We start from the raw sequence: 20061 nt of genomic DNA, 5'->3' as shown, positions 1-20061 counted from the left end.
GAATTTCATCATGCAGAACAGCACACCAAAGGCAATGACTCTAGATGAAATCAAGAGTGAGACACTCAAAGACGCGACACTACAAAAGGTCAGTGCTCTCATACGCAACAACACATGGCACACAGTCACAAAGGACACCGTTCTAAGACAATATGAACATGTGAAAAGCGAGCTCACAGTGTCACATGAAAATGACATCATACTAAAGGGCTCCAGGATCGTCATTCCCTCCTCACTCGAACACAGGGTACTCCAGCTCGCACATGAGGCACATCAGGGAATCACAAAAACAAAGGCCCTCCTGAGAGAGAAAGTGTGGTTTCCAAACATTGACCAACGAGCTGAGGCGATGGTAAGAAACTGTCTGGCATGTCAAGCCACCACACCAGAAACACACAACGAACCCCTGCAGATGTCAGACCTCCCCGACACAGTTTGGCAAGACGTCAGTGCAGACTTCTACGGCCCACTGCCGACAGGTGAACACTTGCTAGTCATTGTAGATGAGTACTCCCGTTACCCCGTGGTGGAAGTCATGCACTCCACCTCTGCGAATTCTGTTATCCCTGTCATGGACAAGATCTTCTCAATGTTTGGTATCCCCAGAACGGTGAAGACAGACAATGGTCCCCCCTTCAATGGTGAGCAGTTCAGCAAGTTTGCGGCCTACATGGGGTTTCACCATCGAAAGATCACACCACTTTGGCCCCAGGCAAATGCCACTGCAGAGAGGTTCATGAGAACACTTGGAAAGTGCCTCCGTGTTGCCCATATGGAAGACATCCCCTGGAAGCAACATCTCTACACATTCTTGCGCGGGTACCGTTCAACGCCACACAGCACAACAACCACCTCACCCGCTGAGTTGCTGCTCAAACGCAGGATACACACGAAGATGCCTTCGGTGAGCACACCCAATGGACCAGACCAGGATCCTCGCAGGAGAGACCGCAAAGCCAAAGCCAAAATGAAGGTGTACTCGGACACTCGCCGACACGCTGCACCTTACTCTCTCCGACCTGGTGACATGGTGTTGTGCTCTCAACCCAGGCGAAATAAACTTACAACAGCTTACAATCCCAAGCCATACAGTGTGACCGCTGTCAAGGGCTCTATGGTCACAGCTGAGCGGAATGGACACCGGGTGACAAGAAACTCATCCTTTTTCAAAAAGCTCGAGCCTGGCCTGTTTGACACACCAGCAGCACACAAAGGGGATGAAAAGGCTGCCGCAGACACAGTCCCAACGTTGGCAAGATACCCTTCTAGGCACCGACAACCTCCACAGTACCTCGGCGATTTCAATACAGCCTGAGAACAACAGGCAACATGGACTATGAAAACAAAAAAAAAAGAAAAAGGAAAAATATATAAGAAAGATAGAGGGTGAAAAGAGTGTTTAAGTAGAAAAAAAAGAGACTTTATTTGTAGACAAGTTTGTTCATCTGAAAATGTCTATAAAAACAATTTATATGTTCTGTGTTTGAAATGGCACTTGAGAAAGCACTTAATTGATTTATTACACTGAAGCAATCCAGTTGTTGTTTATATCATAGTGTTTATTGTTTACAGACCAAGTGAATGTTTAAGTATTGACTATTCAAATCAATCAGAAGTTAAAGTTAAAGTTAAAAAAAAAAAAGGAAGTGATGTAGTATTCAGATCACGCCAGTAGACTGAATCTGTATGTCTACATGTCTATAAGTTTGTACGTGCTGCTTACATCATTACGTTTGTATATGCGCCAACCGGATGTGAGGTTAAGGGCGCGGGTTCAGATAGTTTCCCCGGCAAATAAAGCACTATATTGCGAAGCTCCGTCTGATCATTTATATGCAAGTAAATGCTACTCATAAATGTCACACTGATGGCAGAATGCAGTTCTTTCATGGCAATCTTAGCATTAGCATCCGGTGGAATAGGCTGCTGCTGCTACTACAGTTTATGTATTCTCTGGGTAGATAGAAAGGTCTACACTTAACCATGAGATACTCTAGGTTAACCGAGCAGTGTCTCTTGGTGATGGTGGTGTCCTTGCACCACGTTTTGTTAACATAAAGCCTACCTTACATTGACAGACTTTGCAAAGATTTGGAAAAGATTTTTTAAAGACTACAGTCTCAGACCCTCTCACATCTAAAGACAATTCATTGAGTTTTTAGTCACAGTCTAGTCACAGGCCAGTCTCAGATTAGGATTTTGCAAAGACTGTGGGTCACTATTTACAAGACTGCTGCTAGATTCCTTCAAATTATTTCCATCGTGCAATAGGCTACACGTCATCATTAACAGGAAATCACATGATAGCCTACTCATATCAAAGTATTTTTTTCGCGTTTCTGCAGCATTGTTTGATGTGTGACATCACTAACAGATATAGAGTTGTTCTGTCTCGTAGAATAGCCGACTAATAAATGATAAGAAATGAAATAACAAATAATCATATAGGCTACAGCTGTCGCCTATTTTGCCCCTTCCTGTTTTCGTGTTCGCGAGAGGTTACTATTGGTTTTTAATGTTCACGTCACTATTTGCATGAGCCACGACTGAAAAGACTTCCGATAATATCAAACATGTTTGATATTGTCGTAACGGCAAAACTAGAGAAAGACTGCCTCCGACGGACTTAAAACCGCTAAGATTGGCACCTTACACTAAACGATTTAGATGACGGGAGCGCGCTGCGATTCTAGCACAACTCTCAAGATTTCCGCCCGATTTTGGAAATTTAGTCGCCGACTGTTAAAACAGGCCAAAATCGTGCAATGTAAGCCAGCCTTTAATGGACAAACCCCACACCTCTGGTCTTATCAGAGTCAACAGCTGTTCGATCAGCATGAAGAAGGCAGCATCCGGATAGCTTGATGGCGCTGTTGGTTATTTGGCTGTTAATTTCAGTTAGCCTAGTTGGTTTGATTTAGATTGAGATATGATCTTATGGAAAATACCCCATGCCAATCTGTAGGTATGGTGAAGGGGATATGGTGATAAAGCTATTTTCGTTCAAAAGGCCAAGGGAACTTTATCAGGATGTATAGTACCTTGGATCCTTGAAATACCTGGCCTTTAGAGATACAAATGTGACCTTCCACGGCGAAATCAGTCACATTGTCCAAATTTTCCAAATCATAGTTATTACGTTTTCAGGAAGGGGCATAATCAACCTTCAAAACGATACCTATATCTAATGAATTGAACGTCATTTTACTGAAATATAAACATTCAAAGAAGTTGAGTTCATCCTGTCATGCCAAGAGAAAAACGGAGAAATCTGCCTCTGAAGTTAACCGTCGGCTCAACACTCACGAACGCTTTGTAAGGTTGCCGTTATTACGAGATTTACGGTACTTGTCAACAACACAGCACGCGAATGGCTTGGTGGTTGTCAATGAGTGCATTTACCATAAATATTGGAATAGAGCGGCAAAAACGAGACGCCTCTAACTTCCTGCTTCCTCTAACTTTCTCACCTCAAGAAACTCGCGTTTTTAGACTAGAAAAGGTCCGTTTTTCGGCGAAATGTATTCATGGCCTTACAGTGTAGACCTCCCACTGTTTCAAAACACACACACAAAAAAATCCACGATTTTAGCACAAGTGACATAAATGGTCATTTTTCTCAGAAACGTCTGTTGCGACAAGCGTCTGGTTTTGCCGTGGAGAGTCACAAATCTGCCTGCCTCTATGGGAATTTAACATAGGGGTGTGTATACTTAACTCATTCACTGCCATTGACGTCTATAGACGTCAATTGCCTTTTTCAATGGGGAGGGCTCCTGGGTGGGCTTGGGAACGATCTGGCAGAGTTTCAGGCTTGTAAACAGACTGTACTAGCGATCTGAACCGCTAGATGGCAGCAGTGCCATTTGGATGATTAGTATCTGCCTAGAGTGCACATGCAGAGACATATACATCAAGCAAACATACTGAAGATCGACCACAGTGGATCTAGTTTGCACGCGATGCAGGGAATAAATATGCTTACTTCTTACATCAAGGATGGAAAACATGTGAACGGTATGATCCATTTACATTGGATATTGCTATATAGACTAACAACAACTTTGCTAGTGCTAGCTTGCTAAGTCTACCGTCCTGTTCAGAGTCTATAGCAACCATCAGAGTCCCTAGCAACCTTGACGAGACTGACGAGATAACAGTGCAATCGTGGTTGACATACTACTGAAACGCTAACGTTAAAAAGTTGATTTTCACAAAAAGATCGTTTTCTCCATTTTTTGGTAAAAAACAGGTGTTTGTAGCAAAACTAACCCATGTTCTACTGACGATTACTAAAGGACGGAAAACGATAGAAACAAACCGTTTTTTCCTGGTGAAAGAGAGTCTACTCTTTCATTTGGTACCTTCGGTGTTTACATAGTCATAAAGCTTACCGTTCGGTGGATCTTGGAAAAACAGTCAAAATGCTGTAAAATGTCTGGCAGTATGGAGCGCTCTGCACTGAAAATCGCTGGCAGCCAATGAGTTAAAGAGTCACTTCACCCCATAACTCCACCCACTTCACATTTCTGAAAAAGGCTTTCAAAATGGGCGAGACGTTCTGAAATTTGGAGAGGGAGTGCAGCACTGCTGCAACCAATCAACCATGGTGATTCGTGTCAATCTGGGAATAAGTGCTGCAGACATGGCTTATCACAGGTAGGCTAATCAGGGCAGCAGGTGTTGGGGCGTTTCATTCCTAATTTGTAACGACCCGGTGACGTAGTGTTGGGCGAGAAGTACAGGACTTCGTCATCATTCCAATAGCATGTTCGACCAACATGCCATGGCATGTTTCAACCAGTAGAATGCGCGGAGAGCAATATCTCCAATACAAAATCAGACGAAATGTTACTTTTGTCGAGAAACTCGATTTTTGTCAATATTAACCCTGGTAATAGCAGTTCACCACTTATGAGTATTTTCAATCAATCAACAGCTCAAAAAACATATTTTAGGGTGCAGTGACTCTTTAAGTCCCCCGTATTTTAAAGGTAAACTATGCAACATTTTACAGTTAATAAATTCGGCTCTGTTGCGCGGCGCTACGGTGATAGCTCTTAGCTAGCCCAATGCATTCATTAGGATCCAAACAGAGATGAAGTTAGAAGCAACTAAACACTTCCATGTTTTCCCTATTAAATACAGTTACACGAGTAGTCACACGACCAAGTATGGTGAGACAAAATAAAACGTGGTGCATTTCTAAGCAGGTAAGAGGGATAACTATATTGTGTGGCGCAGTAATATCCTCACTCTTGCACTTTCAGTTTCACTTTGGAGTGAGGATATTACTGCGCTGAGTCTGAGTGCTCTCAATGATATTCCGCCACATAATATAGTTATCCCTCTTACCTGCTTAGAAATGCACCACGTTTTATTTTGTCTCACCATACTTGGTTGTGTGACTACTAGTGTAACTGTATTCTAACATTGAAACGTGAGAGGTATGTATCAACTCGTCTTAGTTATGGGAATAACATGGTTTAATATGGAAAAACTGTTAAGAGTTGCTTTAAGGAAGAACATTTATTTATTTACAATACATTATTCATTCACAAAGAAAATTGTGAAAAAATCCTAAAGATTCTATTCCTTTTTTTAGTCAACTTTAGGATTCATAAACTTATGAACTATATGTACAGTGTGTGCTTGCATGCGTGTGTGTCTATGTGATGTGATGTGTGCTATAAAATAAATTGACTGGCCTCTCTCCCTCTCCCCACACAGACTCAGAAGTAAAGGAAAATATGCAAACTGAACAAATTAAACAGAATTTTGGCATACCTGTCTGAAAGACTACTTCCTTTCCCCCCACACCTGCAGCCTCCAGGTTAATAAAGGCTCGTAATTTCTTAGCCCATGGGTGCTGGGTAATGAAACCATGACTTGCCTAAAGAGAAGATGGAGAAAAAAAGACAAAATGATAATGGGAAAGCAAGGAGAAGAGTTTTCTTAAACGTATCCCTGTTTTCAAGATTTTGTTTTAAATGTGTACACTAACAAACTTTTAAAGGAATAGTTCGGAATTTTGGACATTTCCAACTTAGTCGGGGTGATATAGGTCGGTGGAGACCATTTTCAGTGAATTTCTGCCCTTCCTTAAATTGCAGCGTTCATCTGCTGCTAATCTGGTGCCGAGATAACGCAAGTCAACGGTAACATCCAGCCTGCCACTGAAAACAGTTTTAATCCAATCCACAGAACACCCGAAACAAATAAATTATAACGTCAGACTATCGATGCACATGTCTGTGTTGTTAGAATTAAAACGAACCTTGCATTGCAATGCAATAGCCTAATTTGTTCCCTGTATGGCAGTAGCGGATTGATATTGAGAAACTAGTCCCTCAAAATGTAATAAATCATTGAGTTGCAAGGTTAGTTTTCTTTCTAAAATGTGACTCTCCACGGCAAAACCAGTCGCTTGTCGCAACAGACGTTTCTGAGAAAAATGACCATTTATGTCACTTGTGCTAAAATCGTGGATTTTTTTTTGTGTGTGTTTTGAAACAGTGGGAGGTCTACACTGTAAGGCCGTAAATACATTTCGCCGAAAAACTGACCTTTTCTAGTCTAAAAACGTGAGTTTCTTGAGGTGAGAAAGTGCTGTGTCGTTGATACAAGTACCGTACATCTTGTAATAGCGGCGACCTTACAAAGCGTTCGTGAGTGTTGAGCCGACGGTTAACTTCAGGGGCAGATTTCTCCGTTTTTCTCTTGGCATGACAGGATGAACTCAACTCCTTTGAATGTTTATATTTCAGTAACATGACGTTCAATTCATTAGCTATAGGTATCTTTTTGAAGGTTGATTATGCCCCTTCCTGAAAACGTAATTACTATGATTTTGAAAATTTGGACAATGTGACTGATTTCGCCGTGGAAGGTCACAAATGATTCTATCAACACGGAAATGTACATCGATAGTCTGACGTTTTAATTTACTGGTCTCGGGTGTGCTGTGGAGTGAGTAAGACTGTTTTGGAGGTTACCGTTGAAATGCGTTAGCTCAGAACCAGTTTAGCATTTGGGGAACGCTGCAACTTAACTCATTGGCTGCCAACGATTTTCAGTGCAGAGCGCTCCATACTGCCAGACGTTTTACAGCATTTTGACTGTTTTTCCAAGATCCACCAAACGGTGCGCTTTATGACTATGTAAACACCGAAGGTACCAAATGAAAGACTAGACTCTCTTCTTTCACCAGGAAAAAACGGTTTGTTTCTATCGTTTTCCGTTCTTTAGTAATCGTCAGTAGAACACCTGTTTTTGACCAAAAAGTGGAGAAAATGATCTTTTTGTGAAAATCAACTTTTTAACGTTAGCGTTTCAGTAGTATGTCAACCACGATTGCACTGTTATCTCGTCAGTCTCGTCAAGGTTGCTAGGGACTCTGATGGTTGCTATAGACTCAGAACAGGACGGTAGACTTAGCAAGCTAGCACTAGCAAAGTTGTTGTTAGTCTATATAGCAATATCCAATGTAAATGGATCATACCGTTCACGTGTTTTCCATCCTTGATGTAAGAAGTGAGCATATTTATTCCCTGCATCGCGTGCAAACTAGATCCACTGTGGTCGATCTTCAGTGTGTTTGCTCGTTGTATATGTCTCTGCATGTGCACTCTAGGCAGATACTAATCATCCAAATGGCACTGCTGCCATCTAGCGGTTCGGATCGCTAGTACAGTCTGTTTACAAGCCTGAAACTCTGCCAGATCGTTCCCAAGCCCACCCAGGAGCCCTCCCCATTGAAAAAGGCAATTGACGTCTATAGACGTCAATGGCAGTCAACGTATGTGTCTAAATTGGCAGTGAATGAGTTAAGGAAGGGGTTAAACGCGATAAAAACGGTCTCCACCTACCTATATCACCTCGGCAAAGTTGGAAATGAGGTCCTATGTCCAAAATTCCAAACTATTCCTTTAATTTCAGGTAAATCACAGTCCAGTACTGCTTTTCAATATTTTAGTAAGCAACACCACCATTGGACACAGTACAGTAGCTAGTAGCTTTTTATGAACAGCTGGATCGTTCCAGGCCTGAACTAAGAGGCAGGATAGGTGTTCCTTTTACCAAATTAGCCAAAAGTAGTGACATTACTGAAGCCCTACCTGGAGGTCAGTGCTTCGCCTATCATGTGCCTAATCTTAACCCTGCCTACAATCAGCCCACTAACTGAGGTCTGCCTCAACAGCCATGTACACATCACACATCCGCCTTTGATGCCTTTACCCTACAATAGACCTCTAAAGTTCTCCTACAGCCGATTCCGGATGTAAGAATCCAATACAATTTCTCCATTGGAGAATAAGCCATAAAATCGTAACCATCCATGGTAGACTTAAAACCAGCTACGGCGTGACTAAGCGATTGTACCTGCTCATATAGGTGAGTTAATAGAAATAGAAAAGTTAATGGGGCATCAACCTTGTTTTGAGAAAAAAAAAAAGATTTGCGATTTAACTAGAGAGTACTACACTACCCAACAACCTAACGTGTAAAACTGGTGAAAGCAGAGCCTTTGATTGGTAGAGATCGCCGTTGCCATTGCAATCACAAACAAAACCTAAACTTTTCCCATGCCTGTCGTCCGCTGTCGTCTTGTGACACCGCGTTCACACTGTCCACGTCCGTCAACGGATCTCATTGACTTTGCATGGGGCGGACTCGAAATGCATTGTGGGTCCGTCCGTTCCTTCAGCTCCGCTGCCTCCGTTAAAAAAGTTGACTTGTCAGGCAGCGATGGATCCGTCAGCCAATCAGATCACGTGTAGGCAATTATAAATACGGCAGACAGGCCTTCCGAGATCTGTCGACGGACGTGGACAGTGTGAACGCGGTGTGACAGGACTGTCAGAACCGATGTGTGGCCGTCCGAAAAAGAACGGTAGGAAGAATCATCTTCTTTTCTCAGATTAATATGGAACCATGTTAAACTATCGTTAGGCTGCAAATGTTCGAAATGTGTTTACGTTTGCAAAGGATCCTGGGATAGTAGTCTTTAATTCTGAATTTAAAAATATGTACAGTCTTGTACCTTTGTTCGTTTTTCTGATTTTCTCGAAATTATGTGTTGTATACGTATGAGTCACATCGTAGCTGGTTAGCCTAAGGCAGGGGTCGGCAACCTGCGGCTCTGGAGCCGCATGCGCCTCTTTAGCGCCACCCTGGTGGCTCCCTGGAGCGTCTTCAAAAATGTATGAAAATGAACGGGGGGATTTTTGTTTGTTTGTTTTAATATGGTTTCTGTATGAGGACAAACATTCTTAACGTTTTCCAATGTTGTAAAAATGTGCATAATAAATATTAAAGTTCAACATTTCTGTCAACGAAGATTTGATAGCCTGCGACACACGTTTCAGGGCGGCGCCGTGCCAGGCAGGTGGCTGTAAACCTATGGTTGTAAACAAACCGGCGGGTGTGTCAGCATGGGCCATGCCATGGATCCCAAAGGGAAAAAGAGAAAGATAGCCGATGAGATCAGAGAATTTAAGGCAGAATGGACCGAATCATTTGCTTTCATTGCCATTGCGGAAGGATTGCCTGCATGTTTGCTTTGTAATGAGAAGTTGGCGAACAACAAAAAGAGAAAGACATTTAGAAAGACATTTTCAGGGAAGGCATGCTACATTTGCAGCCGACTACCCAGTTGGGACTGAGAGAAAAGTGCGATTGCAGTAGCCTACTTCTGGAGAAATTTTGTTGCAACCTGAGAGATATTAAAACGTGGAAAACAACGGTTCACGGATGATGATTACACGAAGTTGAACTTAAAGCACCATATACAGCGGAGTAGTCACGTGGTGTGTCATTCTCTCCGAGATGCGCTGCAGGGAAAAACATTTAATCACGAAAGCTCATTGTGTAGTCTCGTTGTAGCCTACTTAGTCATGTTGATAGTAGGCTAATATAGATAATATACACTTACAGCCTGTGTTGCCTTCATATAAGGCTTACATAAGGCTTTTCATTTTTTGCGGCTCCAGACAGATTTTTTTTTTTGGTCCAAAATGGCTCTTTGAACATTTTGGGTTGCCGACCCCTGACCTAAGGCATGGTCTAAAACTCTTTACATACGGATTTTTCCAGACGTCAATGGGAGAAATTAATGAGAAACTTAAATCTGGAATCTAAGCTCTCTAGGAGGAGGTGCAGGACTGTTGAGCTCTTATCTTTGCCCATATAAGGAGTTCCGGGTGTTAATTGAAGCTAACCGCCTATGGCAAGTTGCATTGTAAGTAAGCTCTGGGATAGCAAAGATCAAAGTGTGCCATTTATTGCTCCGATGTAGCCAGACGAGCCAGACCCACATCAAGATGTAGGGTCTGGACACTCACCGTAGACAGGCCTCAATCGGAGGGGTGGGATAAACAGTTGTCTTTCAAATTCCCTCCCCGCAATAGGATAACGCTAAACGAATCATCTTCTTGTTTTCAAGTAGCAGCAGGATGCGTAACTTTCCCTCTCCACGCAATAGGATAACGCTAAACGAATCATCTTCTTGTTTTCAAATAACAGGATGCGTTACCGTCGCAACTTCTGGTCGCATGTCAGTCACCATTATGTTAAGCCCTGTGATTGGCCCGCTGGTGCTGGGGGTTCTCAGCTCCCTGCCTCAATGGATCGTGCCTAGACTGCCCCGCCAGCCAAATTACATTTGCTGCCGCTAGGGGCGTCTAGATTTCTAGGCTAGCTCCGATGATTTCATCAATTCTAACCACCTCTCTTCTCTCTGGCACTGTACCATCTGCCTTTAAAACAGTTATTGTCAGACCAACGCTGAAAGAAACGCCTGGATTGGATTCTAACAACCTCAATAACTACAGGCCTATATCTGATGGTAATAATTTTATGAGTATTTTTTGGAGTTTCATACTATTGTAAGAAACCATGAAGCAAGGAGCAAGGAGTTAGAATAAACAGAAGACACCTTCCCCTGACCCTGTGAAATCTCACACTAAGACAAAGGATTCTACCTGGATGTAATATCTATATGTCATGAAATGTAAATGTATTTATGTCTGGTATCAATATGATAGTCTCAGTCAGTGTAAAGATTGTAATGATTCCAATGTAAGAATGTTTGGAACATTCTATAAGTGATGTTTCTGATATGATATCCCTCCACATGCTAATCAGATCAGAGTGAGAAGGTGTGATTAGCTGTGAGTGGGTGTGACTGAAGCCATCTAAAGGAACCAATCACCTTGCCTTGTTTCCCTTTGTTCAAGTCATACAAAATTGATGAAACTGCATTGTTGGTGAGAAAGAAAAGTTAACACTTGGAGATCCGGGGCCTTTTCAGGCACTTTTTGACTGTCACACTCAAAGCGTGACACTTGGCAGCTTCGATTAGAGTCCCTTTTTCAAGTGTGAACTTACCAAGACAGAGGTAAATAGATGTTACACAGCTCTGCAACAAGTATAGGACAATGATAGACGTAGCAGCCTTAACGTTAACTTGGAAACTCAAGGAGAAACAGTGAATCAACAGTGAACAAAATCTAGTAAGCAGATTTTGTTTTAAATAGTAAGTTAATTAGTAAGTTTTAAATCTAATTATCGGAGTCGGCACTGTGTGAAAGATAAGTTAGATGCCAAGACCCGCCTTTCGTTGCTTCTGATTTGTTTATTGCGTGATGCCTTCCGTGATAGAGCGTTCTGATTGGCTAGGCTGAACTCGAGCCTAGCGCAGGCTTGTCTTCAACGGTGCGACCCTAGACCATCCTGCTAGGCAAAAATATTTTTGGCCGCTAGGGTGCGTCTAGATTTTTAGGCTACTGCTGCAGGTGAGAGGACTGAAATCCTAGGATTTTCTTTTATTGTTTTTACAAAGTGCCATTGATACATTCTCTTTTAAAACATATATTTGGAAACTAGTTGATTAAAGGTGTCTAATGGTGTCACTTATATAGGACAAAAACTAGCAGAGATTGAGATGTGTGTTTGGAACAGTTTTTCAAATCCCCAGGGGGGGATTTAGACTCCAGAGGGTTAAGGCCCTGTTTCCACAACAAAACTGTGGGTTGTTTTTCATCAGTTAGGCCTTGCGTTTACACGACGCCGCCATTTTGGAGGCTGAAAACGATGGCTTTTGAAAACTGCTTCCAAGGTGGGTTTTTTTGAAAACCCCGTTTTCGTTTTTGTCGTGTAAAGGCGTATCAGAATGAAGATGTAGAATGGCAATTCAATAGGCCCTTTTCACGTGATGTCAGCAGCTGGGTATCAGTTCGTTCGGTAGCAGTAATATACAGTCATAACGTCATTTAACTTTACTCTCAAATCAATGCATCTACGAGATCTGATTGCAAACGATAACTGAACATAACGTTAGTCCTAACGTTTAGGAGACCCGTGCTATACATAACAGCAACTTCAGCTAGCTAACATGTTGGGAGATGGAGGGATGTTTGCATTTATTTACCGATAGATACAGTAGATCAGAATTTAATGTTGGTTGCATGCGATTGGTTTATTTAAATTAACTTCACCAGAGATATCTCGGCCATTTCAGAGTCCCCGCCTTGACGTAGCTTCAGCTGGGAGATATCGCTGCAAAACTCGGGCCCTCAGTCACACTACATTTACACATACCTGCAGAACATTCTCCTCGGCCCCATTGAAGAGAAACACAACTCCATGCAGCAGTGGAGTGGATAGGTTAGCGAGGGAATGCAGCACCTCCAACATGACCGCACAGCTAACAGCATCATCACTTGCCCCTAAAACATACAAACATATTAAGTAAATTGTCAACAAACTAAAAATGCATACACACAGCCACACTCTGAAACAAGAAAACATTAACATACCCACCCAAGAATGATTTTAAAGAGGACATAGAATGGATGAATTGAGTATTGCACCGTGTTCTCTGATGTTAAAATAGTATATATTCAACTTTGATTCATAAAAATAAACTCAAATGCAATTTTACAAGACTAACTAAAACCATATACAGCAGGGGTCTTCAACCTTTTTCAGCTCAAGGACCCCTTGGCTGTGAGAGGGACTGAGCACGGACCCCCACACCTGGCCCACCTCAAATCCTGTCTATCATTTGGACAGTCAGTCATGAGCACTACTGTAGCCTACATGCACGCATGCACGCATGCGCGTGCGCGCACATTCTAAACAGAAGTTATTATTAACAGGGGGGTAACTAGGCCTACTGCTTTATACAACTTGTTTCTGATATTTCTTTACATAGTGTTGCATAAATTCGCCCTATAATAGAATGAATTTCACAAGGGTTAACTAAGGTGGATATGTTCAGCTAAATTCAGGCAAAGCTTCATTATCTCAAACTGATACAGACAGAAAGCCTGTTACTCTTGTGTAAATACTACTGTACTTTGTCTTACAGAAGGAAACAAAAACACATGAGATTATCGTTATTGTTTTATTGTGATGGTAGCCTATGAAATCGCGGAGAACGTCGGATGAATTAATTCGCGCAGAACGCCTTGACGCTCAAAGACCGCAGACTCTCGTAAAAAAAAAAAAAAAAAAGCAAAACATCACACAGAACAAATAGGCTACCCCGCAAAGTTCAGGGTCCATCAGTCCCGACATTGAGCAAACGAATCAAACAGTCGGAACGTAATTTATCTCACGGAATGAAAAGAACGAGTTTGCTTATGGTTAGATGCTGCTGAAAACGAAGGTATTTTTAAACTAAAACGCACGGGAGAAAAAGTGTTCTTTAATCGCGATGATCCAACTCAATTTAGTAGGCTAGGCATATTTGAGTTGGATCAAGTATGTACGAGTCTTTTCTTGTCTGCGTTTACTGGCTATTCATGGAAGCCGTGTTGGCATCCTCTATCCGAACCTCCATGTCTGACGTGTAGCTTTTCCCCCGGGGAGTTAAAAAAACGATCTATCATTCTTATTTGATTGCTAATGTGTTTTGGCATAGGTTGGCAAAAAGTTACACAGGGAGGATCACATGAATGTGTTATTTAAAAACGAATATGAAGCGAATTTCTTTTGAACATTATGTTAACTAAAACCAATTTTATTTTTTGGAGGAGAAAAAAAAAATGCTTCAGACGAAATATTTTCGCGGACCCCCTGCAGTACTTCCGCGGACCCCCGGTTGAAGACCCCTGATATACAGTATTTAGGCTGGGTATTAACTCATTCACTGCCATGGACGTCTTTAAACGTCAATTTAGAAACATACGTTGACTGCCATAATTGCCTTTTTCAATGGGGAGGGCTCCTGGGTGGGCTTGGGAACGATCTGGCAGAGTTTCAGGCTTGTAAACAGACTGTACTAGCGATCCGAACCGCTAGATGGCAGCAGTGCCATTTGGATGATTAGTATCTGCCTAGAATGCACATGCAGAGACGTATACAACAGGCAAACACACTGAAGATCGACCATAGTGGATCTAGTTTGCACGCGATGCAGGGAATAAATATGCTCACTTCTTACATCAAGGATGGAAAACATGTGAACGGTGAATTGGATATTGCTATAGACTGACAACAACTTTGCTAGTGCTAGCTTGCTAAGTCTACCGTCCTGTTCAGAGTCTATAGCGACCATGAGAGTCCCTAGCAACCTTGACAAGACTGACGAGATAACAGTGCAATCGTGGTTGACATACTACTGAAACGCTAACGTTAAAAAGTTGATTTTCACAAAAAGATCGTTTTCTCCATTTATTGGTCAAAAACAGGTGTTTTTAGCAAAACTAACCCATGTTCTACTGACGATTATTAAAGAACGGAAAACAATAGAAACAAACCGTTTTTTTCCTGGTGAAAGAAGAGAGTCTACTCTTTCATTTGGTACCTTCGGTGTTTACATGGTCATAAAGCTCGCCGTTTGGTGGATCTTGGAAAAACAGTCAAAATGCTGTAAAACGTCTGGCAGTATGGAGCGCTCTGCACTGAAAATCGCTGGCAGCCAATGAGTTAAAATGGTCTGTTTGACTAAATGGCGCCCTCTTTGGCAACCCCAATTGAACTTCAATGGCTTTGCGATGTCTGACATCACAAGCAGGCTCTTTTCTAATTTGCCCATTTTTTAGTGTCTATTTCTAAGTTCAAGATTTTCATATGAAGGAGGGCACAACCATGCCTCATGTTCATGATAGCTCTTTGTTTATGCACAACCCCTCATAATAAATTATTTCCATTCTATATCACCTTTAAAGTATGATTTGAACAATATCCTTAGGCCTTGTACATTTAAGCTTTATTTTGTTTATCCAGTTGTATGTTCACATATTGGTTAATTTAAAGGTGTTTTGGAACAATGGCCATGACATTTCAAACAACCTCAAACCTCCTTCAGAGGTGGGGAAGGAGGATTTACAAGTCAGCCCTATCGTATGGTTGGCGTCAGAAGAGATACAAGTGTCTTTGGTAGTTTGAGACTGACAAAGGTATTATTTCGTTGTTCAGTGTGCGCACTGCTTAAATAGCAAACATATTTGCAGTCATACAGCCTGTGATTATGTTGATCAAAAGATGAGATGTGTCCAAGCTCATTGTAGGCGCTCTGCTATCTTGAGACGGCTGATAGTGACCAAGAAAAAAAAAACATGCCCTAATATAAGAGGAGCATTTCACTGTCGTTTTGAGGGTCAATTATCAAGAAGGCTGGCGCTGTTGATATTTTTTAAAGATCACCTCTGTGTTGGAGTCAAAACGCAGTAAAATGGCACTGCAAAGATTCCTTTTAGGCATGTGAAGATAATCCCATCCAAGCATCTGACAAAAACGATTCTTATTCCTAGACCAACATAAAGTTGATACTGAGCTGGAACTGTTTTTTTCTGACCCAGAGCAGCTTTAATTGTGTGGAAAACCAAAGAACTGGTTCAAGATTTGTCACTAACTCCGAACCAACACTGGAAATGCGTTGTTAGAAAAGGGTCTCTCCATTCAACTAGGAACATTGTTACAAGGCACCTTCCATCCATCAATCTCTCTCTCCATCAATCTACATCAATCCATTAATTTATCTTTAAACATCTAGCCGTCCATCGGTTATCTCTCTACATCATCCATATATCTAAATCCATCATGGCTGGACTGGGACAAAATATCGGTCCTGGCATTTTTGGCTCAGGCAGCCTACACCCACCATTGGTCAGACACATTCCCTGCAGACAGTCTAATTAAACTATGCGCGCATTAAATGCCATGAGTTGCCTAGTGTTGTGCTTTCCTGTGATAGATGACTCTTAGGCTGCGTTCAGACTGCCAGCCAAAATCCGATTTTTAGCCCATTCAGATTTGAATCGGATGTCACTTTTGAAGTCTGAACAGTGACAGGTCACATGAAATCCGATTTTTGCGAAACGGTTGCAAACCACATCCAGGAGGTAGTTTGATATCGCATTCGTATCGGATATGGACAGATGCGTCTCAGTCTGAACAGCTCCCAACAATCGGATTTGACTGTCCGTGACGTGACTTTACGTGCTTCACGCGCGTGACCGCCCACCTATTTCGAGTTGTGGAGCAACGTTACGGCTATGTCTTTTGACCATGTTATATTAAAGAGACCCTATGCAACTTTTTCATAGTCATAAAATCGCTCAGAAATCGTTGTTTTGCTTGACTGACCAGTTTCATCGAAAACAGTGTCCCTATTTGCTATTGCAACCTTGCAGTTTCGCAGGAGACGTATCGTCTCCTGTTTACATCTGGAAGTCTGAGACGCGTAAAGAACAAGAAGAACCACGCTTGCAATTTATATATTTATATATAGCCTATATATGTATAAATATACGCGCTAAAGCTGTCGGCGAAGCTCTGCAGAGAAATATGCAAGCATAAAACGAGCAAAAACGAAAAACGAAACCGAAACCAGAGATGAAATCGCCAATCCTGCATAGTTCCTCTTTAAACATGACTTAACAATACTCAATGCTATACAGTCTCTGCTCTGTTTCTATGGAAGTTGCAAGAATCCACGTTGTTCTATTAAATGCCGTTAAATAATAAAATAGCCTTTCAACAGTTTGAAGCGGAGCTTGCTACCGATAAGTTTCGGTTTCTGTCGCGCAAATGTGCACACGCATGCATGCATGCATTCAATGAACACTCACCTAGTTGTATTGTTCTATGTTTAACACTAGAAGCGCCAAGTGCCGGTCATTTGACCGCTGACGCGTATTACTAGAAGCGCCGTGTAGGTTTGACCTAGATATACCTAGAACAACAAAAAAAAATCTTTTCACTCGATTAAATTCCAGGACCCCACGTTCACGACTTTTCCTAAATACGCGTGTTTTATCACCCAGAATGTTTACATGATCAAAAGCACACCGGTACAAGCCAGTTTAGAGCTATTTTGCGCTTGCTTATGTGACAACATATGTTGTCTCACTTTCGGCCATGTTTGTTTAGGCTGCTATTCTCTTTTCTCACAGCAGATGTCGCAAGGGTTTCCTGTCAGTCGGGCATGAGAATAATATTTTACCATAAAACATATAGTTTATATATGTTTTATTTATACATAGGGTCTCTTTAACATTGGAGCTGCGCAACCGCTTGGGGCGCTGGTTTTCACTTTCCCTCCCTATACAGTCTACAGTTTCATATCATGAACAAATTTCACAGAAAAAAACATACATTTTGACTGTTAAACCCCGTGAAGATTCAACACATTAGCAGTCATTCCTGTTGTCCACGCTGCTTAAAAAGGTGATTTATCCTCTTCTGGCATATCGTGACAGGAGAACCAAGTCAACTTTGGATGCGGTTATCTTAGCGATAGTTTGTGTAATACCCTCGATTAGGGGTGGGCGATATATATTGTTTGCGATATTATCGTGATTGTTGTTTTAACGATGTGCAAATTTACATTATCGAGTATTTAAATTACTTGGGGGGAGGGCACACTTGAAATCACGCATTGAAATCCCACACATTCACTAAATCAGGAGGAGTGCAGAAGTGAGAGAAGCCACTGGCTGCAGCAGAGCAAGTCACATGATCACGGTGCACGTTACTCGTCATAGGCACCCCTAATGTTTATGTTTTGCGGCTACTTTGTTCAAGTGGCATTGATGAGTTAAACAGGCATTTTTTCCTACATGGTAAAGTTGTTATATGGAAAGAAAACATTATCCTTGAGTATTTGAATAGTCAGTTGTAAACAAAGACCTCTTCCTATGTAACCCAAGCTGTGTAAATGGACTGAAGTTCGCTCTAAATATCTACTTTTATCGATTATGCTTACCGTTAGCATCTCTATGGGATTTCTTATAGACATTAGCCATAAGCTAACGCATTAGTTTCTATTCTGTAACTTGGAATGCTATTCGACGTGACTGCACTTTAACAAAACATTGAAAGAAATAACTGAAGTGTAGGCTACTCTGTTGTTCTGTTGTTGGGAAATTTGTTAGCCCTATCTATCTATTCTAATGTAGCTGGTTAGACTTCATCATTACCACACACACACACGCAGAATTACAAATGTGTCATAGAGTGACAATGCATTGGTTGATTTGGTTAAAAAGTCACAGGTTGGGTTATTGATTACAATAGTGTTGCTATTCAGAAATAATGAGCTGTAAAGTAACTCAGACTTTTAAAACATTTTTTAAAAGGATATGGACTAATTATCGTTATTATCGTCAATATCACAAAAAATATTGAGATATTATTTTTTGCCCATATCGCCCACTCCTACCCTCGATATACATATCGTTGGAAAGCTTAGTTTATGGCCGTTTATAACAATGAGAGCACAATAACTTAATTTTGTTAATTTTTCCAAAGCGACTTCTCAGGGCCACAAATTGATAAATTACATGATTATTTCTATAAACACTGATCATTTTTGTTCCCAAAAAGGACACTTTTATCTTGCTATATAACTATGACTATGCAAAACAGAAAATTCAGCATTAAGAACATAGATGATGTAGAACCTACTGCCAGTCTGCACTGTACCTGGGCTGTTAGCCACAGAGTCAAAATGACAGTTGGCCAACATGAGATGCTGTGCGCCACTCTTAGGCTCCAATTTGACAGCAATGTTCGTGACCTTGTCATAGTAGCTGGTGAAGCCACCCAGGAAGTCGATGCTGAAGGAACCAGTTGGCCGTTGCACATCCACAGTAATGGCATGGGGCCCAGCCATGCTCTCCTCTCGGATGTGCTCGATTTCAGCCAGCAGGTAACCCACAGTCATGACCTCATTCTCCACGCTTCCCACTGGTCGAGGACCCACACTGGTGATGCTTTCCAGGTGTTTTCTGCATAGGCCGTTAAGGGACACATGAACAATGACATACCATCACATCCACAAAATGAACATCAAACCCCTGATTTAACATTAAAAATACAGTCTGATACCTGATTGTATGATCTAATAATCAATGCAATAACAGGCTCCCCGTTAAGTGTCTCTGGGATGGTCATCCCTTACTCAGTTTCTATATACTGTACTGCACTGTACTGAAAGAAAGGGATTCCTACAGTGCCCAGGCTTGAAAGAAGGTATATGAGCAAAAGTACATGGACACCCAAACATTTCTGTCAAATGTGACAATGGACCAGTTCATTCCAAAATGATTTATAAAATGATCTCTCGCACAAATTTGGCTGACTGAATTTAGAATTTTTACCGTCCCACATCAAATACTATCCCGTTACAAATAGTTTTAAATCAGATTTAAAGACTTTGCGTCACAGGTATATATGCTGACTTTTTTTTTCAGGAGCTATTGAGTTCCCAAAAACCTAGGAGCACAGACAAAAAATTGGGTCATTTCAGTTCGTAAAATAGGTACAAATGTGCCAACCCCAATATTCACGCTTGCCTGGGAAGTCGGTAAGCTGGTTCCTCTTGCCGCCTTCAGTAGCTATACACGACCTATCACCCACACTACTGATAGAGCCACAGCCAAGTTACCACTTAGTGTGCTTACATAGTCAACGTGAGCAACGTAAGCGAACAACGTAAGCAAGCAACGTTAGCGACGCGAGTGAAAGGCTCCCTTTCATAGTGTACACAGGAAACTCAAGCAACGCGGGCAATACGCAATTAACGCAATACACTGCTCACGCAACAGA

General features: G+C 41.7%; 1 protein-coding gene across 2 annotated transcripts in view; it reads right to left on the bottom strand.

Moving 5' to 3' along the window:
* LOC134100678 (endoplasmic reticulum metallopeptidase 1) overlaps nt 1–20061 on the bottom strand; it is a 66874-nt gene that overhangs the window by 40292 nt on the left and 6521 nt on the right. Inside the window, exons 2-4 of one of the 2 annotated variants that reach the window (XM_062554048.1) lie at nt 18919–19241; nt 12601–12728; nt 5788–5893 (exon numbers count right to left, since the gene is read on the bottom strand). In XM_062554048.1, coding sequence (XP_062410032.1) covers nt 5788–5893; nt 12601–12728; nt 18919–19241 — 557 coding nt within the window. The remainder of the gene's footprint in view (nt 1–5787; nt 5894–12600; nt 12729–18918; nt 19242–20061) is intronic. The other variant, XM_062554049.1, reaches the window with a different exon arrangement.

This window comes from Sardina pilchardus, chromosome 14 (genome assembly GCF_963854185.1).
Source record: "Sardina pilchardus chromosome 14, fSarPil1.1, whole genome shotgun sequence".
Taxonomy (NCBI): domain Eukaryota; kingdom Metazoa; phylum Chordata; class Actinopteri; order Clupeiformes; family Clupeidae; genus Sardina; species Sardina pilchardus.
Note: the sequence above shows the minus strand (reverse complement) of the source record. Positions and strands in the feature narration are given on the sequence as shown.